This window comes from Carcharhinus amblyrhynchos, chromosome 14, assembly GCF_965287045.1.
Source record: "Carcharhinus amblyrhynchos chromosome 14, sCarAmb.v2.hapA, whole genome shotgun sequence".
NCBI lineage: Eukaryota > Metazoa > Chordata > Chondrichthyes > Carcharhiniformes > Carcharhinidae > Carcharhinus > Carcharhinus amblyrhynchos.
The window spans coordinates 57,595,620-57,616,265 of NC_137337.1; the positions used below are offsets into that span (position 1 = coordinate 57,595,620).

The 20,646-nt window shown below is 43.4% G+C and overlaps 1 protein-coding gene across 7 annotated transcripts in view; it reads right to left on the reverse strand.

Moving 5' to 3' along the window:
• The window catches only part of ttbk2a (tau tubulin kinase 2a), a 264,660-nt gene that overhangs the window by 21,586 nt on the left and 222,428 nt on the right, over positions 1 to 20,646 (reverse strand). For 6 of the 7 annotated variants that reach the window (XM_080202938.1, XM_080202939.1, XM_080202944.1 and 3 more), the window contains one exon: positions 6,420 to 6,665. The exons of the other annotated variant lie outside the window; for it this stretch is intronic. In XM_080202938.1, coding sequence (XP_080059064.1) covers positions 6,420 to 6,665 — 246 coding nt within the window. The remainder of the gene's footprint in view (positions 1 to 6,419; positions 6,666 to 20,646) is intronic. 7 annotated transcript variants of the gene reach the window in all.

Consider the following 20,646-nt stretch of genomic DNA (forward strand, 5'->3'; position numbering starts at 1 on the left):
AAAATTAGAAGAGCCAAAAAGCGGACATGAAAGGATACTGGCAGGCAGAATGAAAGAAAATTCTAAGTTGTTTTACAAGCATATTAAGACTAAAAGGATAACTAGGGAAGAGTCGGGCACATTAAGGACCACAGTGATAACATGTGTGGAGCTGGAGGATGTAGGTTGGGTTTGAGATGAATACTTTGTGCCAGTGTTCACTAGTGAGAGAGATGATGTGGGTATATCAGGGAGAAGGACTATGAAACAATTAAATAAACTAACATAAACAGAAAGGAGGTTCTGAGTAGGTGCTATGGTTCAGGTTAGAAACTCCAAAGTGTTTTTTGAAGCCTATGTGAATGTAAGTTTTTCATCTTAAATTTGGCTAGGATGAGCATGAGATACCCATCCGCGAGTCTGAAAGCATTTGGATAGCACTTTGGGAGAGGTGGTCACACTGCAGCTGAAGGTACTTGAGGAAGGAAGGGAATGGGTGACCACTGGCAGTCTAAGACATGTAAGCTGGTAGTTCAGGAGTCCCCTGGGGTCTCGTTTGCAAATCAGTATTCCATTTTGGAAGCTGGTGAGGGTGCTGGTTCCTCCAGGGAGTGCAAACAGAGTCAAGCCTCTGGCACCACCACCAGCCTGTCTGTACATGTGATGGGGAAGAGAGGCAGGGTAATAGTAATAAGGTATTCTATAATCAGGCGTACGGACAGCACTTCTGTGGCTGTCAACCTGACTGCAGGATGGTATGTTGACTCCCTGGTGGTAGAGTCTGGGATGTCATTGAACAGCTGCAGGGCATTCTGAAGGGAGAGGTTGATAAGGCAAAGGTATATGCTGGTATCAATGATATAGACAGAAAAAGAGATGAGGCCTTGCATCAAGAATTCAGGGAGCAAGGCAGTAAACTAAAAGGGTTGCAATATCACAATTACACCCTGTGCCACATGTTAGCAAGCAGAGAAATACGAAGAACGTGCAGATGAATGCATGGCTTAAGGATTTGTGCAGGAGGAAGGGATTTAGATTCCTGGATTACTGGGACCATTTCTGGGGAAGGTGGGACCTATATAAAGCGGGATAGTCTCTATCTGCATCAGAATGGGACTAACATCCTAGAGGGACATTTTCCTAGAGCTGTTGGGAGAAGTTTAAATTAATTTGGCAGGGGGAGGAGACACAGACCATTAGCAGAATAAGGGCGCGGAATCATACAATAACACAAACAAATCAGAGGGAATGCAACTGTATTAAATTTCAAGGGAGTGAGACCAGGCTGGATGGCCTCTACTTTAATGCCAGGAGTGTTGCAGGTAAAACAGATGAGTTGAGGGCAATGATTGACACGTGGAAGTGTGACATAGTAGCCATCATAGGACACAATTGGCAACTCAACATTCTGGGATATAGAATCTTCAGGCGAAACAGAGGAGGAGATAAAAGAGGCGGCGGCGTTGCATTATTAGTTATGGAGTCAATTACTGCAGTAAGAGCGATTATAACTTGTGGAGGGGAGGGGGGCATCAAATGAAGATTTGTGGGTAGAGTTCAGGAATACAAAAGGGGCAGCCGCATTGTTAGGTGTTTATTATAGACTCCCAGATAGTCAGAAGTATATTGAGGAGCAAATATGTGCTCAGTTTGTGGAGGTGTGCAAAAACAATAATAGGGTTATTATATTAGACGATTTCAACTTTCCCAACATTAACTGGGATATACATAGTATTGAGGGCTTGGATGAAGTAGATTTCATGAACTGTATACAGGAGAATTCTTTAAATCAATAGTCAAAAGAGAAAATGCTGGAAAATCTCAGCAGATCTAGCAGCATCTGTAAGGAGAGACAAGAGCTGATGCTGAGTCCAGGTGAACCTTTGTCAAAAACTCATGGTACATGTTGGGGCCAATTTGCATATATCCAGTTTTTAAATCAATATGTGGAAGGAGGGAAGGAGCTATACTGGATCTGATTCTGGGGAATGAAGCTGGACAGATGGTTGAGGCAGTGGTGGGGGAACATTTTAGTGATACCGATCACAACATGGTACAATTTAAGCTGGTTATAGACAAGGAAATAGACAAGCTGCAAAAAAAGTTTTGGACTGGGGAAGAGCAGAGTAAAACAAGACAGGATCTGACCAAGGTAGACTGGCAACAGCTACTAATGGGAAAATCTACAGAAGAGCAGTGGGGGGTATTCAAAAAGGAAATGGGGAGGGTGCAAGCCCATCATATTCTCCTTTAGGGTGATGGGTAGGACTAACAAGTCTAGAGAACCATGGATGACCAGAAGTATTTGGAATACAATGAGAAAGAAGGAAAAGAAAGGTTTTTAAAAAATACAAGGGGGGGGGGGGGGGGGAGAGAGAGAGAGAGAGAGAGAGAGAGAGAGAGAGAGAGATCGATCCGTGAAGGCATTAGAGAGGTATAGAAAGTGCAGGATGGAGCTTAAGAAAACAATTAGGAATGCAAAGAGGGGATATGAGAAAGCTCTGGCCTGTAGGGAAAATCCTAAGATATTCTCTAAGTGTATCAACGGGAAAGAGAAGGACCCATTAGGGATGAAGGCAATCTGTGGGTGGAGCCAGAGGACATTGGTAGAGTGGTGAATGAATACTTCGCATCTGTCTTCACTTAAGAGAATAACAATGATGGTATGGAATTCACGGAGAGAGATTGAGGGGCTCTTGACCAAATTGACATAGGGAAGGACAAGGTATTGGAGGTGTTGGCAGCCTTAAAAGTGGCTAAATCTCCAGGTCTAGATGAATTATGCCCTAGGCTGCTGTGGGAGGCAAGGGAGGAGATTGGAAGGGCTGTGACCAAAATTTTCAATTCCTCTTTGGCCACGGGTGCACCGACCTCAGAAGACAAACACGGGACACGGTGGACAGAGTACCCTTCGTTCTCCAGTACTTCCCTGGAGCAGAGAAACTACGACATCTTCTCTGGATCTTCAACGTGTCACTGATGAAGACGAACACCTCACCAAGGCCATCCCCACACTCCCACTTCTTGCCTTCAAACAACCTCACAATCTCAAACAGACCATTGTCCGCAGCAAACTACCCAGCCTTCAGGAGAACAGTAACCTCAACACCACACAACCCTGCCACAGCAACCTCTGCAAGACATGCTGGATCATCGACACGGATGCCATCATCTCACGTGAGAACACTATCCAACAGGTACACAGCACACACTCTTGCAACTCGATGAACATTGTCTACCTGATACACTGCAGAAAAGGGTGTCCCAAGGCATGGTACATTGGGTAGACCATGCAGATGCTATGACAATAGATGAATGAACACCGCTCGACAATCACTAGGCAAGACTGTTCTCTTCCTGTTGGCGAGCACTTCAGCAGTCATGGGCATTTGGCCTCTGATCTTCAGGTAAACATTCTCCAAGGCGGCCTTCACGACATACAACAGCCAGAGTCACTGAGCAGAAACTGATAGCCAAGATCTGCACACATTAGGACAGCCTCAACCAAGATCTTGGGTTCATGTCACACTATTTGAAACCCCCATGACTTGCCTGGGCTTGCAACATCTCACTTATTGTCCTGTCCGAAAACAATACACATCTCTTTAACCTATGCTCAATGCTATCTCCACTCACATTGTCTACACTTCTAAGACTTGATTAGCTGTAAAGACTTGCATTCCAATCAGTATTCTGTAAACTGTGTGTACCTTTATATGCTCTGTTTGTGATCAGAACTCCCACTCACCTGACGAAGGGGCAAACCACGAAAGCTGGTGGTGTTTACTACCAAATACACCTGTTGGACTTCAACCTGATGTTGTGAGACTTCTTACTGTCCAACGCCGGCATCTCCATATCATGACTACCACTGACATCACAAACTGCTGGCTCCAAGTGGAGAGGATCGCCAAGAAGATCGTGCATATCGACACAAACATCAAGTTTTTACAAAGATGCAAGAAAGCAGACAAGACACCAAAAGGACTACAGATCGCGAACCCACTCAGGTCAACCTATAACACAGACTATGCTGAGAGACTCTGCCGTCGCACCTCTCTCACACTCCTCAACCACTTCATACACCAACTCTACAGCAAATGCCACAAGCTGGAAACGAAGACAGAATTCACATTCACAACTTGTACTCAGGACACAGATCAGCTGCGAAACTCTGCCAAGCAGATGAGACAAAAGAACTACACCAGCTACATGCACACAAAGAACAGGAAACTTGAGAAACTCAGCATCATCACCAGCAGCAACCAAATCTCCCCTGGCACCATAGTAGAAAACAGTACCACCACAGGGAAGTCCATTGTCAATTTGTCGGACTACACACTTCAAGCAGATGAAGTCGAAGTTCTCAGCCGAGGGCTCAATTTCTGCCCCGCCACCAAAATGGATGCTATCAGTCTTGCAGCAGACACAGAGGAATTCATCAGGCGAATGAGGCTGCAGGAGTTCTTCCACAAACTCCAAGAGGCCAACAGCGAACACAATGAGACAGCCAATGAATCGGAACAGCTGACAGAGAGATCCGCAGTGCAGCAACCAAAAAGGAAAAAGTCCAATTGGACTCCTCCGGACTGTGAAACTCTCCTCGTAGCCACAGTCCGGCACCTGTTCTGGTCACTGCAATTAACCAGCACGTTTTTCAGAATGTTTTTCATCAGGAAACTGCTGTTGCAAGTCTTTGTATTAGCTAGAGTTCAGCTCTATACTTAGCCTCTAAAAACCCCTATACAGTGCGAGGAAATCCCTGATATTTCTGCTCACAACCACTTATGTAAAAATAAATGCTCCTCTTGCCCTCACTGTTTTAATAAGGCTCCTTTTGTTCTCAGATGTCCAATCACTGGAAAGTCTCTTTTTATTTACCCCATCCACACCTGTTTAGCTTTAAACAACTCCATCAAATCATGCGGCCATCTCAGCTGTTTCAACTCAAATATCCCTAAGTTTTCAAGTCTTTCTTTCTATTCAGATCTCTGAACCAACATAATTAAAAATAGATTTTCTGGTGATTGATCTCATTGTTCTTCTTGTGAACTTGCTGCATGCAAATTGGCTGTTGCATTTTCCTACATAAGAGCATCTAAGTATAAAATAGGCTGTGAAGCATTCTACAGTGTGCAAGAGCATGAAGATGCCATTATCAATGCAAATTCTTTCTTTCTACAGTGTACACCACAGCATAATAGAGAATGAAAGCTTCATCTATAGCTGATGTATATCAAATCTCATTTAACTGATCTCTCAAGTTCTTACTTGCTTGGGCTGCTATATCATCTTGTTAATTCCTACTTCCACTATCTCAATTTATCTAAGCAGCATTTCGATGACCTGCAGGACTGGCATTTCCAGTTGCGAGGAAGTTCTTGGTTTATTTAGTACAAATATCTCTGATGGGAATGACTATATTCTTGTAATGTTGATATAAATAAATTAATTGATCTACTTGTTTCACTTAATCTTGTATTATTTTGCCTCTTAACCACAATCATTATACATTAATAATATGAAATGCTGGGATATTCCCACAAGATAACACAAGAATTATTGTACCAAGCTTACATGGAACTTTAACAAAGCACAACTTAATCCACCATGTAGCTAAAACAATTCACACAGACCTCATATGGACATCTAGACAGCAGCACTTAAAAGATAGATTTCATTTATTTCAATATAGCACTGTGCAGAATCAATAAAATGCATGGGTTTGGTAGAGTTACAATATTTCCATTTTACATTTGTCATTTGAGTGGCAGTGCCTTGTTTAACCTCCAGTTGTGGTGTCATTAGGACCTCAAGATTATTTTCTCAAGAATAGTCTAATTGACATTCTGAAGTATATATATTTTCCCTCATTTCTGGAACTTAGATCTTTATAAAGCATACTTTTTTGTCAAAACTTGCCTATAAATTGACTTGTTTGACTGTCCCTCATTTTACAAAAATATATAGATGAACTTTTAAATGAATGAGGGATAACTGTCCAGATGTCAAAGTGATCACTGATTGAAACATAATGACCAATTACTTTTCAACAACCATTTAATTGTTATTTTACTGAAGAAGTGAGAAACATTAACTCAACAATCCTTACTTTAAATTGTTTTTATTTCCAGCAAAAGTCAATGCCACATTTATCAACTGATTACTCATTCAAAAGCTTACTCATTAACAGTTGCAATGTTCCTCCTAAACAGAGGGTGTTCCTTAATGCAAACATTTCTCAACACAATCTGAGAGTGTTAATGAAATAAACCAATTAATACATTTTAAGTCAGTAACTTTAGGGTTAGTGCAAAAACTCTAATTGATGCAATTCAAAAAGTTAAACATTTATTCCTGACACAAGGCAAGAAAATTTTCAATTAAAAATCCTCTATTTCAGTGGAAAGTACTGTAAACAAGATAATCTATTGGTTCACCTGTTGGAGCTGAGCTTTGGAGATGCGAATGATAGAAGGCAGCTTGGTGTGGCCTGGAATGAAGGGTAGCTGCCTGCGACCAGGGGAACGTGAATAACTGCTCTCAGCTGACTGGCTCCTGTGCAAATCTGACTGCTTCCTGTGAAGTGGATCCGAATCAGAGGATAGGAATACTACTGGGCTCAGGGATCGGAGGGGATTCTGCATCCTTGGATTGTTGGGATGTGGCAAATGAGTTGTGTTCAGCTGTGAGAACATATGGATGGGAATATTGGTGAATTCAAGATTATGATTGCGTTCTGCTCACATGAAAAATAATGCAAGCATATTATAGGAACACTCATACATTTCTAATATACTTTCAACAGAATTCAGTCTGGAGTGATGTCAATGTCCAAAATGAAAATATATCTTAGTAAAAACAAATTTTCATTCAAACATATAACTAAGCATGCTTTGGGTTACAACTCAAAAAACAGATAACACAGCTTTTTTAAAAAGATTGATAATGAATGGATGAAGAAATGCTCCATCAAGAGCCATAAGATGCTCAAGAGACAACATTGAAACCACATGTTATTTTTTATTTTCATTTCCTTTTTAAGTCACTCAGTTATTCCTCCTTGACTCTGACTGGGGTAAGTTGTCTGGTGGCAGTAGATCAGAAACCCCACCCCAAGTGGCAATTCTTTATGTGCAAGCCTTCACTTCGGTAGTGAGATTTTAACGCACTGAAAACCCATCCATTCACTTGCACAGGATTGAAAATCAGGCTCAGCATGTCAGAGTGATATGACATGCAATGCATTACATCCATGTTCACAGAAGTGGACTTGACAAGTGCAACTGAATGGGAATCATGAGCTAGAATCCCTGTCTATTTTTCCTTCTTAATTCAGGCAAACGGAGGCCAATTGCCTGCTCTCTAAAATCTGCCCTGGCGGAGATTAGTTACTATAGTAGACTACTGGCCTGGATATTTCTTTGCTACACTGTATGAAGCTTTCACCAATAAGGTGATTAAGTGGGTTGCAACTACTACAGTGTGAAACAAACATCTATTATAGGTAAGCCTAGTAACCTCTACGATAAGGTCATGTTCGGCACAACTTTGTGGGCTGAGGGGCCTGTATTGTGTTGTAGTTTTTCTATGTTTCTATTTGTCCAGTACTGACTGACTGTATTGCTGAATTGGGTTGGATTGCAATATCAGTATAGCACTCCTTCTACATATCCCAGATAAAATTACAGTAAATAATGCAGTTCACGTACATAGTGTTACATCCTGAATGGCCTGTCAATGGTGCAAGGTGTTTAAAAAAATTCAGTTAATTTGTTACCAACAGTAATAACAAATACATTTATAATTCATTTCAAAATTCACATTGTATAAAATTTCTGCAATGAAAGTTGCAGAAATGTTGCAATATCTACTTTGCTACATTGGGAAGAACAAAATTCCAGGAGTACAAAAAGCCACTGCACACTTTCATTGACCAGAAGGCTGAGTAGGGCCTAGATGGAGTGGGTAGGAAGAGGCCAATAACCAGGAGTACAGATTGAAAGTAATTGGCTGAAGGCAGCTAAGGTGTAATGTTTTCACCAAAAAGGTGGCGGGGGTCTGGAATGGCAGGAGCCCTGAAAGGACAGTCGAGCAGAAACCCTTGGTTACATGCTTGAGATGCTGACCAACAGCTACATGTAGAAATCAGGCTGGATAACTGTTTAAATTGGTACAGATGCAAGAGACTAAATGGTCTCCTTCTGCACCATAAATGTCTGATTGCACCAGGCTGGTCATGAAGATTTTCTGAATAGCCAAAGGATACAACATGAGTAACAACTTGCATTTTGGTTACACATTTGAATAGAAAAGAAAAATCACAAACAGCCCCATATGCTTGCAAACAACTGCTGAAAATTAGTTGTATGTTAATTTCTATGGTCAGTTTGTGTTAAGGGTAGGGTTAAGATGTGTATGATTAAAGGTGGATTATACAGTTTCCTTTCTTTCAACAAACTATAACAAGAAGCCTCTCTACAAAAGCTTTATACCCTGGAAGCAAAATCCTTTCAGGCAAATCCTTTCTTCACTAAGCTGTAAATGTATAACTAAATAAGGACTGAAATGAAGTAAAAGTAAATTAAAATACAACTTTTTTAAGTAAATTACTAAACTTGCTTAAATAACAGCCCTTTTTGTACTTGAGATGTTTCTATTGCATGTCCATGTCCAAGAAACCTTCAATGAGCTAACACCATCAACACAACAATGAGTCAAGCTATGACTTCCAGAAATTCTTTTTATAATTAATATACACAATGATTCTTCAAAGAGTACCACAGAATTTACTTAAATCTCATTCCTTCATCAATGGAAAAATTTACTGAAAATAAAATAATTGGGGGAAATCTTTTTTTTAGGAACAACAAAAATAAACATTTCTATAAAATATTAGATAACTCCAATTTTTATCTGTACTAACTACTGCTGAAGAAAGCAATTCTAAATCACTATGTTCAGATATGTTTACATGCAGTTGTGGCAAATGAAATATTGCATGCTGAAATATTTTTAAAAATATTTTACAATATATTCTAGGTAATTGTTGTTTTCATATTTGGGAATGCTTGAAAACAATGAAGTTTGGAAAATTCTGGAAGCACTGAACCCTGGTGTGGTCTAATCAACAGGATGGTTCTGAATTGAAGTCTCGAATATAAACAAGAACATTTATAACACCTTTAACATAGCAAAACATCTCAAAACACTTCACAGGAGCATTACCAGACAAAACGTGATGTTGAACCATGAGAACAGATAAGGGGTAGGTTTAAAAGAGCCTCTTAAAGAAAGAAAGATTCAAGAAGTTTAGGGAGAGAGGGTGGTTTGTGTCTGGAACAAGCTGCCAGAGGTAGTACTAGAGTCATAGAAGTTTACAGCATGGAAACAGGCCCTTCGGCCCAGCTTGTCCATGCCGCCCTTTTTTTTAAAACCCCTAAGCTAATCCCAATTGCCCGCATTTAGCCCATATACCTCTATACCCATCTTACCCATGCAACTATCTAAATGCTTATTAAAAGACAAAATTGTACCTGCCTCTACTACTACCTCTGGCAGCTTGTTCGAGACACTCACCACCCTCTGCATGAACAAATTGCCCCTCCGGACATTTTTGTATCTCTCCCCTCTCACCTAAAACCTACGTCCTCTAGTTTTTGACTCCCCTACCTTTGGGAACAGAAATTGACTATCTAGCTGATCTGTGCCCCTCATTATTTTATCGACCTTTATAAAATCACCTCTCAGCCTCCTATGCTCCAGAGGAAAAAGTCCCAGTCTATCCAGCCTCTCCTTATAACTCAATCCATCAAGTCCTGCTGACATCCCAATAAATCTTTTCTGCACTCTTTCTAGTTTAATAATATCCTTTCTATAATAGGGTGACCAGAATTGCACACAATATTCCAAGTGTGATCTTACCAATGTCCTGTACAACTTCAACAAGACATCCAACTGCTGTATTCAATTCTGACCAATGAAACCAAGCATGCCGAATGCCTTCTCCACCATTCTGTCCACCTGTGACTCCACCTTCAAGGAGCTATGAACATGTACCCTTAGATCTCTTTGTTTTGTAATTCTCCCCAACGCCCTACCATTAACTGAGTAAGTCCCGCCTTGGTTCAATCTACCAAATGCATCACCTCTAAATTAAACTCTATCTGCCATTCATCAGCTCACTGGTCCAATTGATCAAGATGCCGTTGCAACTGTAGATAACTTTCTTCACTGTCCACCATGCCACCAATCTTGGTGTCATATAGAGGCGGGTACAATTTTGTCTTTTAAAAAGCATTCAGACAGTTACATGGGTAAGATGGGTATAGAGGAATATGGGCCAAATTGGAATGAGCTTAGGGGTTTTAAAAAAAAGGGCAGCATAGACAAGTTCTATAACTTCTATGACTCTGACTTCCAGAAATTACGGTGAGTCATCTGAAGGCATTGTCACCAATGGAGGAATGACTAAAAATGGGATGGGGCAAAGGCCAGAATTAGAGGAATGCAGAGGTCTTAGATGAGGTTATAGAAATGGAAAGTTCAGGCCATGGAGGAATTTGAAAAAAAGAGGGGGGGGGGTGGTTCTGCTCCGGTTTTCAGATTTTATACCATTCAATTGTCCCTTTTCCCCCTGCCAATGACACAACAGGAATACAGACTTTAAAAATTGGGATTCCTACTTGCATCTATTTAACTATGCATATCAGGATTTGATGTCTGATAATGGGGAGTGGGGGAACTAAGTTATCCATTCACATTGGCCTGAACATGGCAGGTTCCCCCAAGATCAGAACCCACCACAGATGAGAGGGGTGAAAAGAGAAAGAGAGAGCGGGAGAGGGGGAAGAGAGAGAGAGAGCAAGAGTTAGCAAGCACAGGGCCAGGACAAACTCCAGCTTTTTGACCCAGGAGTATTACCAACTGAGCCACGGGTGACAGTATCCGATGTCTGGCAAAAGACAAAGCCTGTGCCTTTTAAAACAGAGCATAACTGAGTAATATTGCAAACAAAGTTGTTACAAAAGGTAGAAGATAAATTTAGATATAACATTCTCTTACATTTTATATTTCACAATAAAAACCTGCAGTCTAAAAAAATGGTATAAGCACGCACATTAATTCACTAAGTACTTCCCCTCTTTCCACTCCCTTCCTTAGAATATGGACAGATTAATGAATATAGCTATGGTGTACAGTGACACCCCCCACACCCCTTTTTTCGGTAAGAACATACTTAACTGTCTCTTTCTTAAAGCCTAAATATTTTCTTTAAAACCCTAACACATGGATGACCTTACTGTGATTCATGCACACACCAGCTGCTAACTCTTCAGCAGTGCTCAGGTTTTAGTTTGGTATTGATTTTCCATCAATTTTCTCATCTCTCAACCTTCACTAGCCTCCATTAAAGATGATGAAGGTCAAGTCACCATCAGTCTGGAGGAATAGAACAATACTGGTTGAGTGACCCAATTATGGTTAACCCAATAGAACAGTTACGAATCTCAGTTACAAATCAGCTAATCAATGCATCATATTACGAGATATACTCTTCACGGCAGATAATCCGGCTATCCATCAAGGCATGTCTCAACGTTCACGTCTCAATATAACGGTCCCCTCAGCTTATTAATCTTTTTGTTCAATTCTGTGTAATACCTCAAATGCTTAAAACTATTACCAGTTCATCTGGTGAATTAATGTGACATGAACACATCAAGGGGGTTGTAATATTTTGCACAATTACCAGTAATTAACCAATCAGAAAAATCCTCTCTATTTTGGCACAAGAACTAAAAAAATGACATTTATAGAATCCCTTTAATATAGTAAAGAATCCCAAAGAGTTTCACAGGAGTTTGATCAGAGAAAAACCAAGGCAAAGGAGGAGATATCAGAACAGATGATCAAAGAAATGGGTCTAACACTGTGTCTTAATATTGCATTTTTTAAAGTCTGAACTGCCCTTTGAAATACAAATAAAACTTTTAGACTGTTAATCCTGAAATTGAAGAGTCAGGAAAGTAGCAAACATGGTTACTCAGTATGGGATGACAAATCTTGGGTCATATCACAGAACACAATTCCAAGTACAATGCAGGGAAATAGAAATTAACTACAGGCCTATGTGACAGAAATTGACCAAGTACTTCCCCATTTTTTTCTCATTACAGTGACACATCTTATGGTCAGTAAAATACAGGTACTTTATGGAATTGTTAGTCCAATACTTAAGCTGCACCTACCAGAGATGCTGCCATTACACTGATGAGGAGATGTGGCGTGACTGGGGTAAACACAGTATGAAGTCTTACAACACCAGGTTAAAGTCCAACAGGTTTATTTGGTAGCAAAAGCCACTAGCTTTCAGAACGCTGCCCCTTTGTCAGGTGATTGCTACCAAATGAACCTGTTGGACTTTAATCTGGTGTTGAGAGACTTCTTACTGCCATTACAATGCCCCGTGGACTTATTATTTCCATAAAGTGCGGATTTGGTTTTTGAAAAGTGCGGATTCGGTTTTTGAAAAGTGCTGATTCACGAGATGCGAAAAACAGTCACACCTGACACCATACAAGTGGGATAAACACTCAACTAGTGCACGATATATGTACCATGCACCCAATGAAATATTAGAGGTCTGTACCTGTGTTAGCTCAACTAGGTGGATTAGAATGCAAAAACAAATGCTGACTAAGCTACTATCCCATTCAATATTTCTAACCAAGTATAATTATATCATTCCATTGATGAACCAATTTATAATTTTTAACACCGTATTTTTCACCCAATGCCAATCTGGTACGCCACATTAATCTTACACTTTTAATAGGTGTGGAGAACTTTCTATTGACTAACACAGAAAGCAGATGTTGGCATATCCTTTGAATGCAGAATGGTCCAGTACAGAGGAATCTGAGTGTTCTCATACACAAATCACAACAATTTAGCATGCAGGTACAGCAAGCAATTAGGATGGCAAATGGATTGTTGACATTTATCGTGAGTTGTTTCGAATGTACAAGTTCCGTGCAGGAAGTACGGAAGGCATGGTGAGATCTAAAGTATTGCATAAAATTTTGGTCTCCTTATTTAAGGTGGGGATATTGAAGGCAATTCAAAGAAGGTTCACTAGTTAGGTTCTGCCACAAAGGGCCCGATTTCACCATCACGCTGTGACCATTTTTGGGTGTGAAAACTTGATAAAGGAGGTGTGAGGCAAGTAGCATGGTAAGTGTGGGTGAAAAGGGATGCACTGCCGCTCTGCCATACATCAATGGAGGGGAAGGGGTGGGGGGGGGGTTCCGCTGCCACTCTGCCTGAGATCAGTGGAGGGGAAGACGGGCTGCTGCCACTCTGCCTGACATCAGTGGAGGGGAAGGGGGGGTCAGCTGCCACTATGCCTGACATTAGTGGAGGGGAAGGGGTGTCTACTGCCATTCTGCCCAAGATGGAGATATCGGCATTGGACTAGCATAAACACAGAAAGAAGTCTCACAACATCAGGTTAAAGTCAAACAGGTTTATTTGGTAGCAAACGCCACTAGATTTCGGAGCGCTGCTCCTTTGTCAGAGTCTGTGCTTTATATGCTCTGTCTGAGGCCAGAACTCTCCACTCACTTGAAGAAAAGGGAAACCTCGAAAGCTAGTGAGTTTACTATCAAATAAATCGGTTGGACTTAAACCTGATGTTGTCAGACTTTTCACAGGGATAGTGCCAGAGGACTGGAGAGTGGTAAATGTTATTCCTCTTTTCAAGAAAGGAAATAGGAATGACCCTGGAAATTATAGGCCAGTTAGTCTTACTTTGGTGGTCTATAAGTTAATGGAAAGGGTCCTGAAAGATAGGATTTATGACCATTTGGAAAGATACAGTTTATTCCGGGATAGTCAGCATGGTTTAGTGAGGGGTAAGTCCTGCCTCACAAATTTGACTGAATTCTTTGAGGAGGTAACTAAGTGTGTGAACGAAGGTAGAGCAGTTGGTGTCATATATATGGATTTTAGTAAGGTTTTTGATAAGGTTCCCCATGGTAGGCTCATGAAGAACATAGAACATAGAACACTACAGCACAAACAGGCCCTTTGGCCCATGAGTTGCGCCGATCACATCAACACCTACCAATCTATAGACCTATCTATAACCCCCAATCCCATAAAACCCCATATACTCATCCAGAAGTCTTTTAAAAGACCCCAGTGAGTTCGCCTCCACCACCACTGACGGCAGCCGATTCCATTCACTCACCACCCTCTGAGTGAAAAACTTACCCCTAACATCACTTCTGTACTTTCCTCCCCGCACCTTAAATCTGTGTCCTCTCATAGCGACCATTTCAACCCGGGGAAATAGCCTCTGAGAATCCACCCTATCTATTCCTCTCAACATTTTATAAACTTCTATCAGGTCGCCTCTCAACCTTCGTCTCTCCAGGGAAAAGAGACCTAGCTCCCTCAACCTAACTTCATAAGGCATGCCTCCCAGTCCAGGCAACATCCTTGTAAATCTCCTCTGTACCCTTTCAATAGCTTCTACGTCTTTCCTATAGTGAGGCGACCAGAACTGCGCACAGTACTCCAAATGAGGCCTGACAAGGGTCTTATAAAGTTGCAGCATTACCTCCCGACTCCTAAACTCAATCCCTCGATTAATGAAGGCCAGTACACCATACGCCTTCTTGACCACATCCTCCACCTGCGAGGCCGATTTAAGAGTCCTGTGGACCCAGACCCCAAGATCCTTCTGCTCTTCAACACTACTAAGACAAACGCCCTTGATAGTGTACTCGTTCATCCCGTTGGTTCTGCCAAAATGGACGACTACGCATTTATCCGCGTTGAAGTCCATCTGCCACTTCTCCGCCCAGTCCTGCATCCTATTTATGTCCTGCTGCAACTTTTGACATCCTTCCAGACCATCCATAACACCACCAACCTTCGTGTCATCAGCGAACTTACTTACCCATCCCTCCACTTCCTCATCCAGGTCATTTATGAAAATGACAAACAGCAAGGGTCCTAGAACAGATCCCTGGGGCACTCCACTGGTGACTGACCTCCATTCAGAAAAAGACCCATCCACAACCACTCTCTGCCTTCTGCAGGCAAGCCAGTTCTGGATCCACAAGGCCAAAGGCCCTTGGATCCCATGCCCTCTCACCTTCTCAAGAAGTCTTGCATGGGGGACCTTATCAAACGCCTTGCTGAAGTCCATGTACACCACGTCCACGGCACTTCCTTCGTCAATGTGTTCAGTCACATTATCGAAGAACTCAACTAGGCTCGTAAGGCACGGCCTGCCCTTGACAAATCCATGCTGACTATTCCTGATCATGTCAAACCTCTCCAAATGGTCGTAAATCTTGTCGCTCAGAAGCCTCTCCATCAGCTTACCAACCACTGAGGTCAGACTCACCGGTCGGTAATTTCCCGGGCTATCTCTGTTCCCTTTCTTGAAAATAGGAACTACATCCGCAATCCTCCAATCTTCCGGAACCTCTCCCGTCTCCATTGACGACGCAAAGATCATCGCCAGGGGCTCTGCAATCACTTCCCTCGCCTCCCACAGTATCCTGGGGTACATCCCATCTGGTCCCGGCGACTTATCTATCTTGATAGAATTCAACAATTCAAACACATCCTCCACCTTAATATCCACAAACTCAATCTTTTCCATCTGCTGCAAATCCGTAGCAAAATCTCCCAGATCAGCTTCCACCGTGAATACTGAGGCAAAGTACTCATTAAGCACCTCTGCCATTTCTTCTGGTTCCACACAGACCTTTCCCCCTTCACCTTTTATAGGTCCTATCCCTTCTCTTCTCATCCTTTTACCTTTCACATATTTATAGAAGGCTTTGGGATTCTCCTTAATCTTACCCGCCAAGGTCTTCTCATGACCCCTTCTGGCTCTCCTAATTTCCCTTTTAAGCTCCTTTCTACAGTCCTTATACTCCTCAAGATCCTTAACCTCTCCTAGATCCCTGAACCTTTTATACACCTTCCCTTTCCTCCTGACTAGGTTCAACACAGCCTTCGTGCACCACGGTTCCCGCGACCTACCAAAACCCCCTTGTCTCATCTGAACGTTGTCATGCAGAGCTCCAGACAAACATTCCTTGAATATCTGCCACCTTTCTTCGGTACTTTTCCCTAAGAACGCCTCCTTCCAGTTTATTTGTCCAAGTAACTTCCTGACTTCTTCATATCTCCCCTTACTCCAGACAAACACCTTCCTAGCCTGCCTGATCCTATCTCGTTCCAATGCAATTGTGAAGGAGATAGAATTATGGTCACTATTCCCAAGATGCTCTCCTACCGAGAGATCCATCACCTGCCCTGGTTCATTCGCCAGTACCAGGTCAAGTACAGCCTCTCCCCTCGTAGGCTTATCCACATACTGTGTCAGGAAACCTTCCTGAACACACCTAACAAACTCCTCCCCATCCAAACCCCTTACCCTAGGGATATTCCAGTCGATGTCTGGGAAATTGAAGTCTCCCATCACGACAACTCTGTTATTAATACATCTCTCCAGAATCTGTTTCCCTATCTGCACTTCAACTTCCCTGTCACTATTGGGCGGCCTATAGAATACACCCAGCAAAGTTTTCGACCCTTTGCTGTTCGTAACTTCCACCCACAGAAACTCTGTAGATAGTCCCTCCACGGCATCCTCTATCTCTGCAGCCATGACACTGTTCCTGATCAACAGTGCCACTCCACCACCTCTTCTGCCACCCTCCCTGTCCTTCCTGAAGCATCTGAAACCTGGCACCTGAAGTACCCAGTCCTGTCCCTGAGACATCCAAGTCTCCGTAATGGCCACCACATCACATTCCCAAGCAGCAATCCACACTCTAAGCTCATCTACCTTATTCACTACACTCCTTGCATTAAAATGTATACACTTCAGCCCCTCAGTCTGGGCATTTCCCTTCTCCACCCCCTGTCTAACCTCCCTCCCATACTGCCTGCGGTCCTCCCCTACCTGGGAGCTAACCTCCTCCGTCCCAGTTTCCCCATCACAATTCCCTCCCCCCATCCTTTCTAGTTTAAAGTCCCCCCGGTAGCCTTAGCCAGTCTTCCCGCCAAGATATTAGTCCCCTTGGGATTTAAGTGCCACCCGTCCTTACTGTACAGGTCCCACCTACCCCTGAAGAGGTCCCAGTGATCTAGGAACCGAAATCCCTGCCCTCTACACCAGTCCCTCAGCCACGCATTCAGCCACCACCTCATTTCATTTCTTCCCTCATTCTCCCGTGGCACAGGCAGCAATCCTGAGAATACTACCTTCGCTTTTCTCTTCCTCAGCTGCCTACCCAGTTCCCTATAGTCCCTTTTCACGAGTGCCTCCCTCTTCTTGCCTACGTCAGTAGTACCTATATGCACTACAACCTCTGGTTCCTCACCCTCCCCTTTCAGGGTGTCTGGGACATGCCCAGAGACATCCCGAATCCCAGCCCCAGGGAGACAAACCACCATCCGCGACTCCCGTCTACGTCCACAAAAACGCCTGTCCGCCCCCCTCACTGTGGAGTCCCCTATTAGCACTACCTTTCTGCTCTCTTTTTTGATTTTTTGACTTACTGGCTCAGCTCCAGAGACCTGGCCACCGCTTCCTCCCTCAGATGAGCTGTCCCCCCCAGTAGTACTCAGGCAGGAGTACTTACTTTGAAGGGGGACATCCACCGGAAGAAGATAAGGAGGTGTGGGATAGAAAGAAATTTGGCCAATTGGATAAGTAACTAGCTGTCTCTTAGAAGACAGAGGGTGGTGGTGGAGGGAAAATTTTCAGACTGGAGGCCAGTTACCAGCAGTGTACCACAGGGGTCACTGCTGGGTCCTCTGCTTTTTGTGATTTTTATCAATGACTTGGAAAAGGGGCTGAAGGGCGGGTTAGTAAATTTGCTGACGACGCCAAGATTGGTGGAGTAGTGGGTGAGGTGGAGGGCTCTTGCAGGCTGCAAAGAGACATTGATAGGATGCAGAGCTGGGCCGAAAAGTGGCAGAGTTTAACCCTGATAAATGTGAGGTGATTCATTTTGGTAGGACAAACTTGAATGCAGATTACAGGGTCAACGGCAAGGTTCTGAGGAATGTGGAGGAACAAAGAGATCTTGGGGTTCACATCCACAGATCTCTGAAGGTTGCCACTCAAGCGGATAGAGCCGTGAAGAAGGCTTATAGTGTGTTAGCATGCATTAACAGGGGTTTGAGTTTAAGAGCCGAGGGGTTATGCTGCAACTACACCGGACGTTGATGAGACCACATTTGGAATAGTGTGTTCAGTTCTGGTCACCTCACTATAAGAAGCACGTGGAAGCATTGGAGAGAGTGCAGAGGAGATTTACCAGTATTCTGCCTGGTTTGGAGGGTAGGTCTTATGAGGAAAGGTCAAGGGAGCTGGGGCTTTTCTCTTTGGAGTGGAGGAGGATGAGAGGCGACTTAATAGAGGTTTATAAGATGATGAGAGGGATTGATAGAGTGGACGTGCAGAGACTATTTCTTCGGGTGGATGTAGCTATTACTAGGGGACATAACTATAAGGTTCATGGTGGGAGATACAGGAGGGATGTCCGAGATGAGAACATAAGAAATAGGAGCAGGAGTAGGCCATCTGGCCCTTCGAGCCTGCCCCGCCATTCAATAAGATCATGGCTGATCTGTCGTGGCTCAGTTCCACATTCCCGCCCTCTCCCCATAACCCTTAACCCCCTCTCTTATCAAAAACCCATCAACCCGCGTCTTAAAAATGTGGCGAGGTAGCCTCCACCGCTTCAACGGGCAGAGAATTCCAGAGATTCACCACCCTTTGAGTGAAGAAGTTCTTCCTCAACTCCGTTCTAAACCGCCTCCCCTTCATCTTGAGGCTGTGCCCCCTAGTCCTACTGTCCTTTCTGAGCGGGAAGAGTCTCTCCACCTCTATCCTATCCATCCCATTCATCATCTTATATGTCTCAATGAGATCGCCCCTCATTCTTCTAAACTCTAATGAGTACAAGCCTAGTTTATTCAGCCTCTTCTCATAGCTCAATCCCCTCAACTCCGGTATCAGCCTAGTAAACCTCCTCTGCACTCCCTCCAAGGCCAAAATATCCTTGCGTAAGTGCGGCGACCAAAACTGCACACACTACTCCAGCTGCGGCCTCACCAATGCCCTATACAGCCGCAGCAAGACCTCCCTACTTTTATATTCAATCCCCCTCGCTATGAAGGCCAGAGTGGTTGGGGTGTGGAATAGACTGCCTGCTGTGATAGTCGGACACTTTAGGAACTTTTAAGCAGTTATTGGATAGGCACATGGAGCACTCCAGAATTATAGGGAGGGGATAGTTTGATCTTGGGATTGGACATAGCTCGGCACAACATTGAGGGCCGAAGGGCCTGTACTGTGCTGCTATGTTCTATGTCATACTATCTGTAATCCCCATGAGTTGCCTGGACTTGCAAAATCTCACTAACTGTCCTGTCTGGTGACAATACACATTTCTTTATCCTGTGCTTAATGCTCTTTCCACTCACATTGTCTGTACCTTCAAGACTTGATTAGCTGTAAAGATTCGTATTCCAATCATTATTATGTAAATTGAGTTTGTGTCTTTATATGCCCTGTTTGTGAACAGAACTCCCACTTAGCTAACGAAGGAGCAGCGCACCAAAAGCTAGTGACATTTGCTACCAAATAAACCTGTTGGACTTTAACCTGGTGTTGTGAGACTTCTTACTGTGTTTACCCCAGTTCAACGTCGGCATCTCCACTTCCCTGCCTGAGATCAGTGGCGGGGAAGGGCAGTCCACTGCCACTCTGCCTGAGTAAAAAGTCTGACAACACCAGGTTTTAGTCCAACCGATTTATTTGATAGTAAACGCACAAGCTTTCGAGGTTTCCCTCTTCGTCAGGTGAATGGAGAGTTCTGATCTCAGACAGAGCATATAAAGCACAGACAGTTTAGAGATTACTGATTAGAATGCGAATCAGTGCTCCTTCCACTCACATTGTCGGCCACTTTAGGACTTGAACAGCAGGTTAGGTGTAAAGATTCGCATTCTAATCAGTAATCTCTAAACCGTCTGTGCTTTATATGCTCTGTCTGAGGCCAGAACTCTCCATTCACCTGATGAAGAGGGAAACCTCGAAAGCTTGTGCGTTTACTATCAAATAAATCGGTTGGACTAAAACCTGGTGTTGCCGACTTTTTATTGTGTTTACCCCAGTCCAACGCCGGCACATCCACATCACTCTGCCTGAGATCAGTGGCAGGGAACAGCGGTCCACTGCCACTCTGCCTGAGATCAGTGAAAGGAAAGGGGGGGTCTGCTGCCACTCTGCCTGAGGTCAGTGAAGAGGAAGGAAGGGGATCCGTGTGTGTGTGTGTGTGTGTGTGTGTGTGTGTGTGTTGGATGGGTGGTTTACTCTGCCTAGCATCAGTGGAAAGGAAGGGGGTGGTGGGGAGAGGAGCCCGCAATCAGTCGGGGTGGCGGGTGTTGGGGGGGGATAAGGGGGTCAGTAATATTGGGGAGGTGGGGCAATATTTGTGGGAGCAAGAGGGAGGCATTATCTGGCCCAGGAGGGATTTGGCAGGGGGGGAGCATTCTATCATATTTTTGCTGCACATTGTAGTTGGAAATGCTGACGAGAGCTGCAGGATTTTGGGTGTG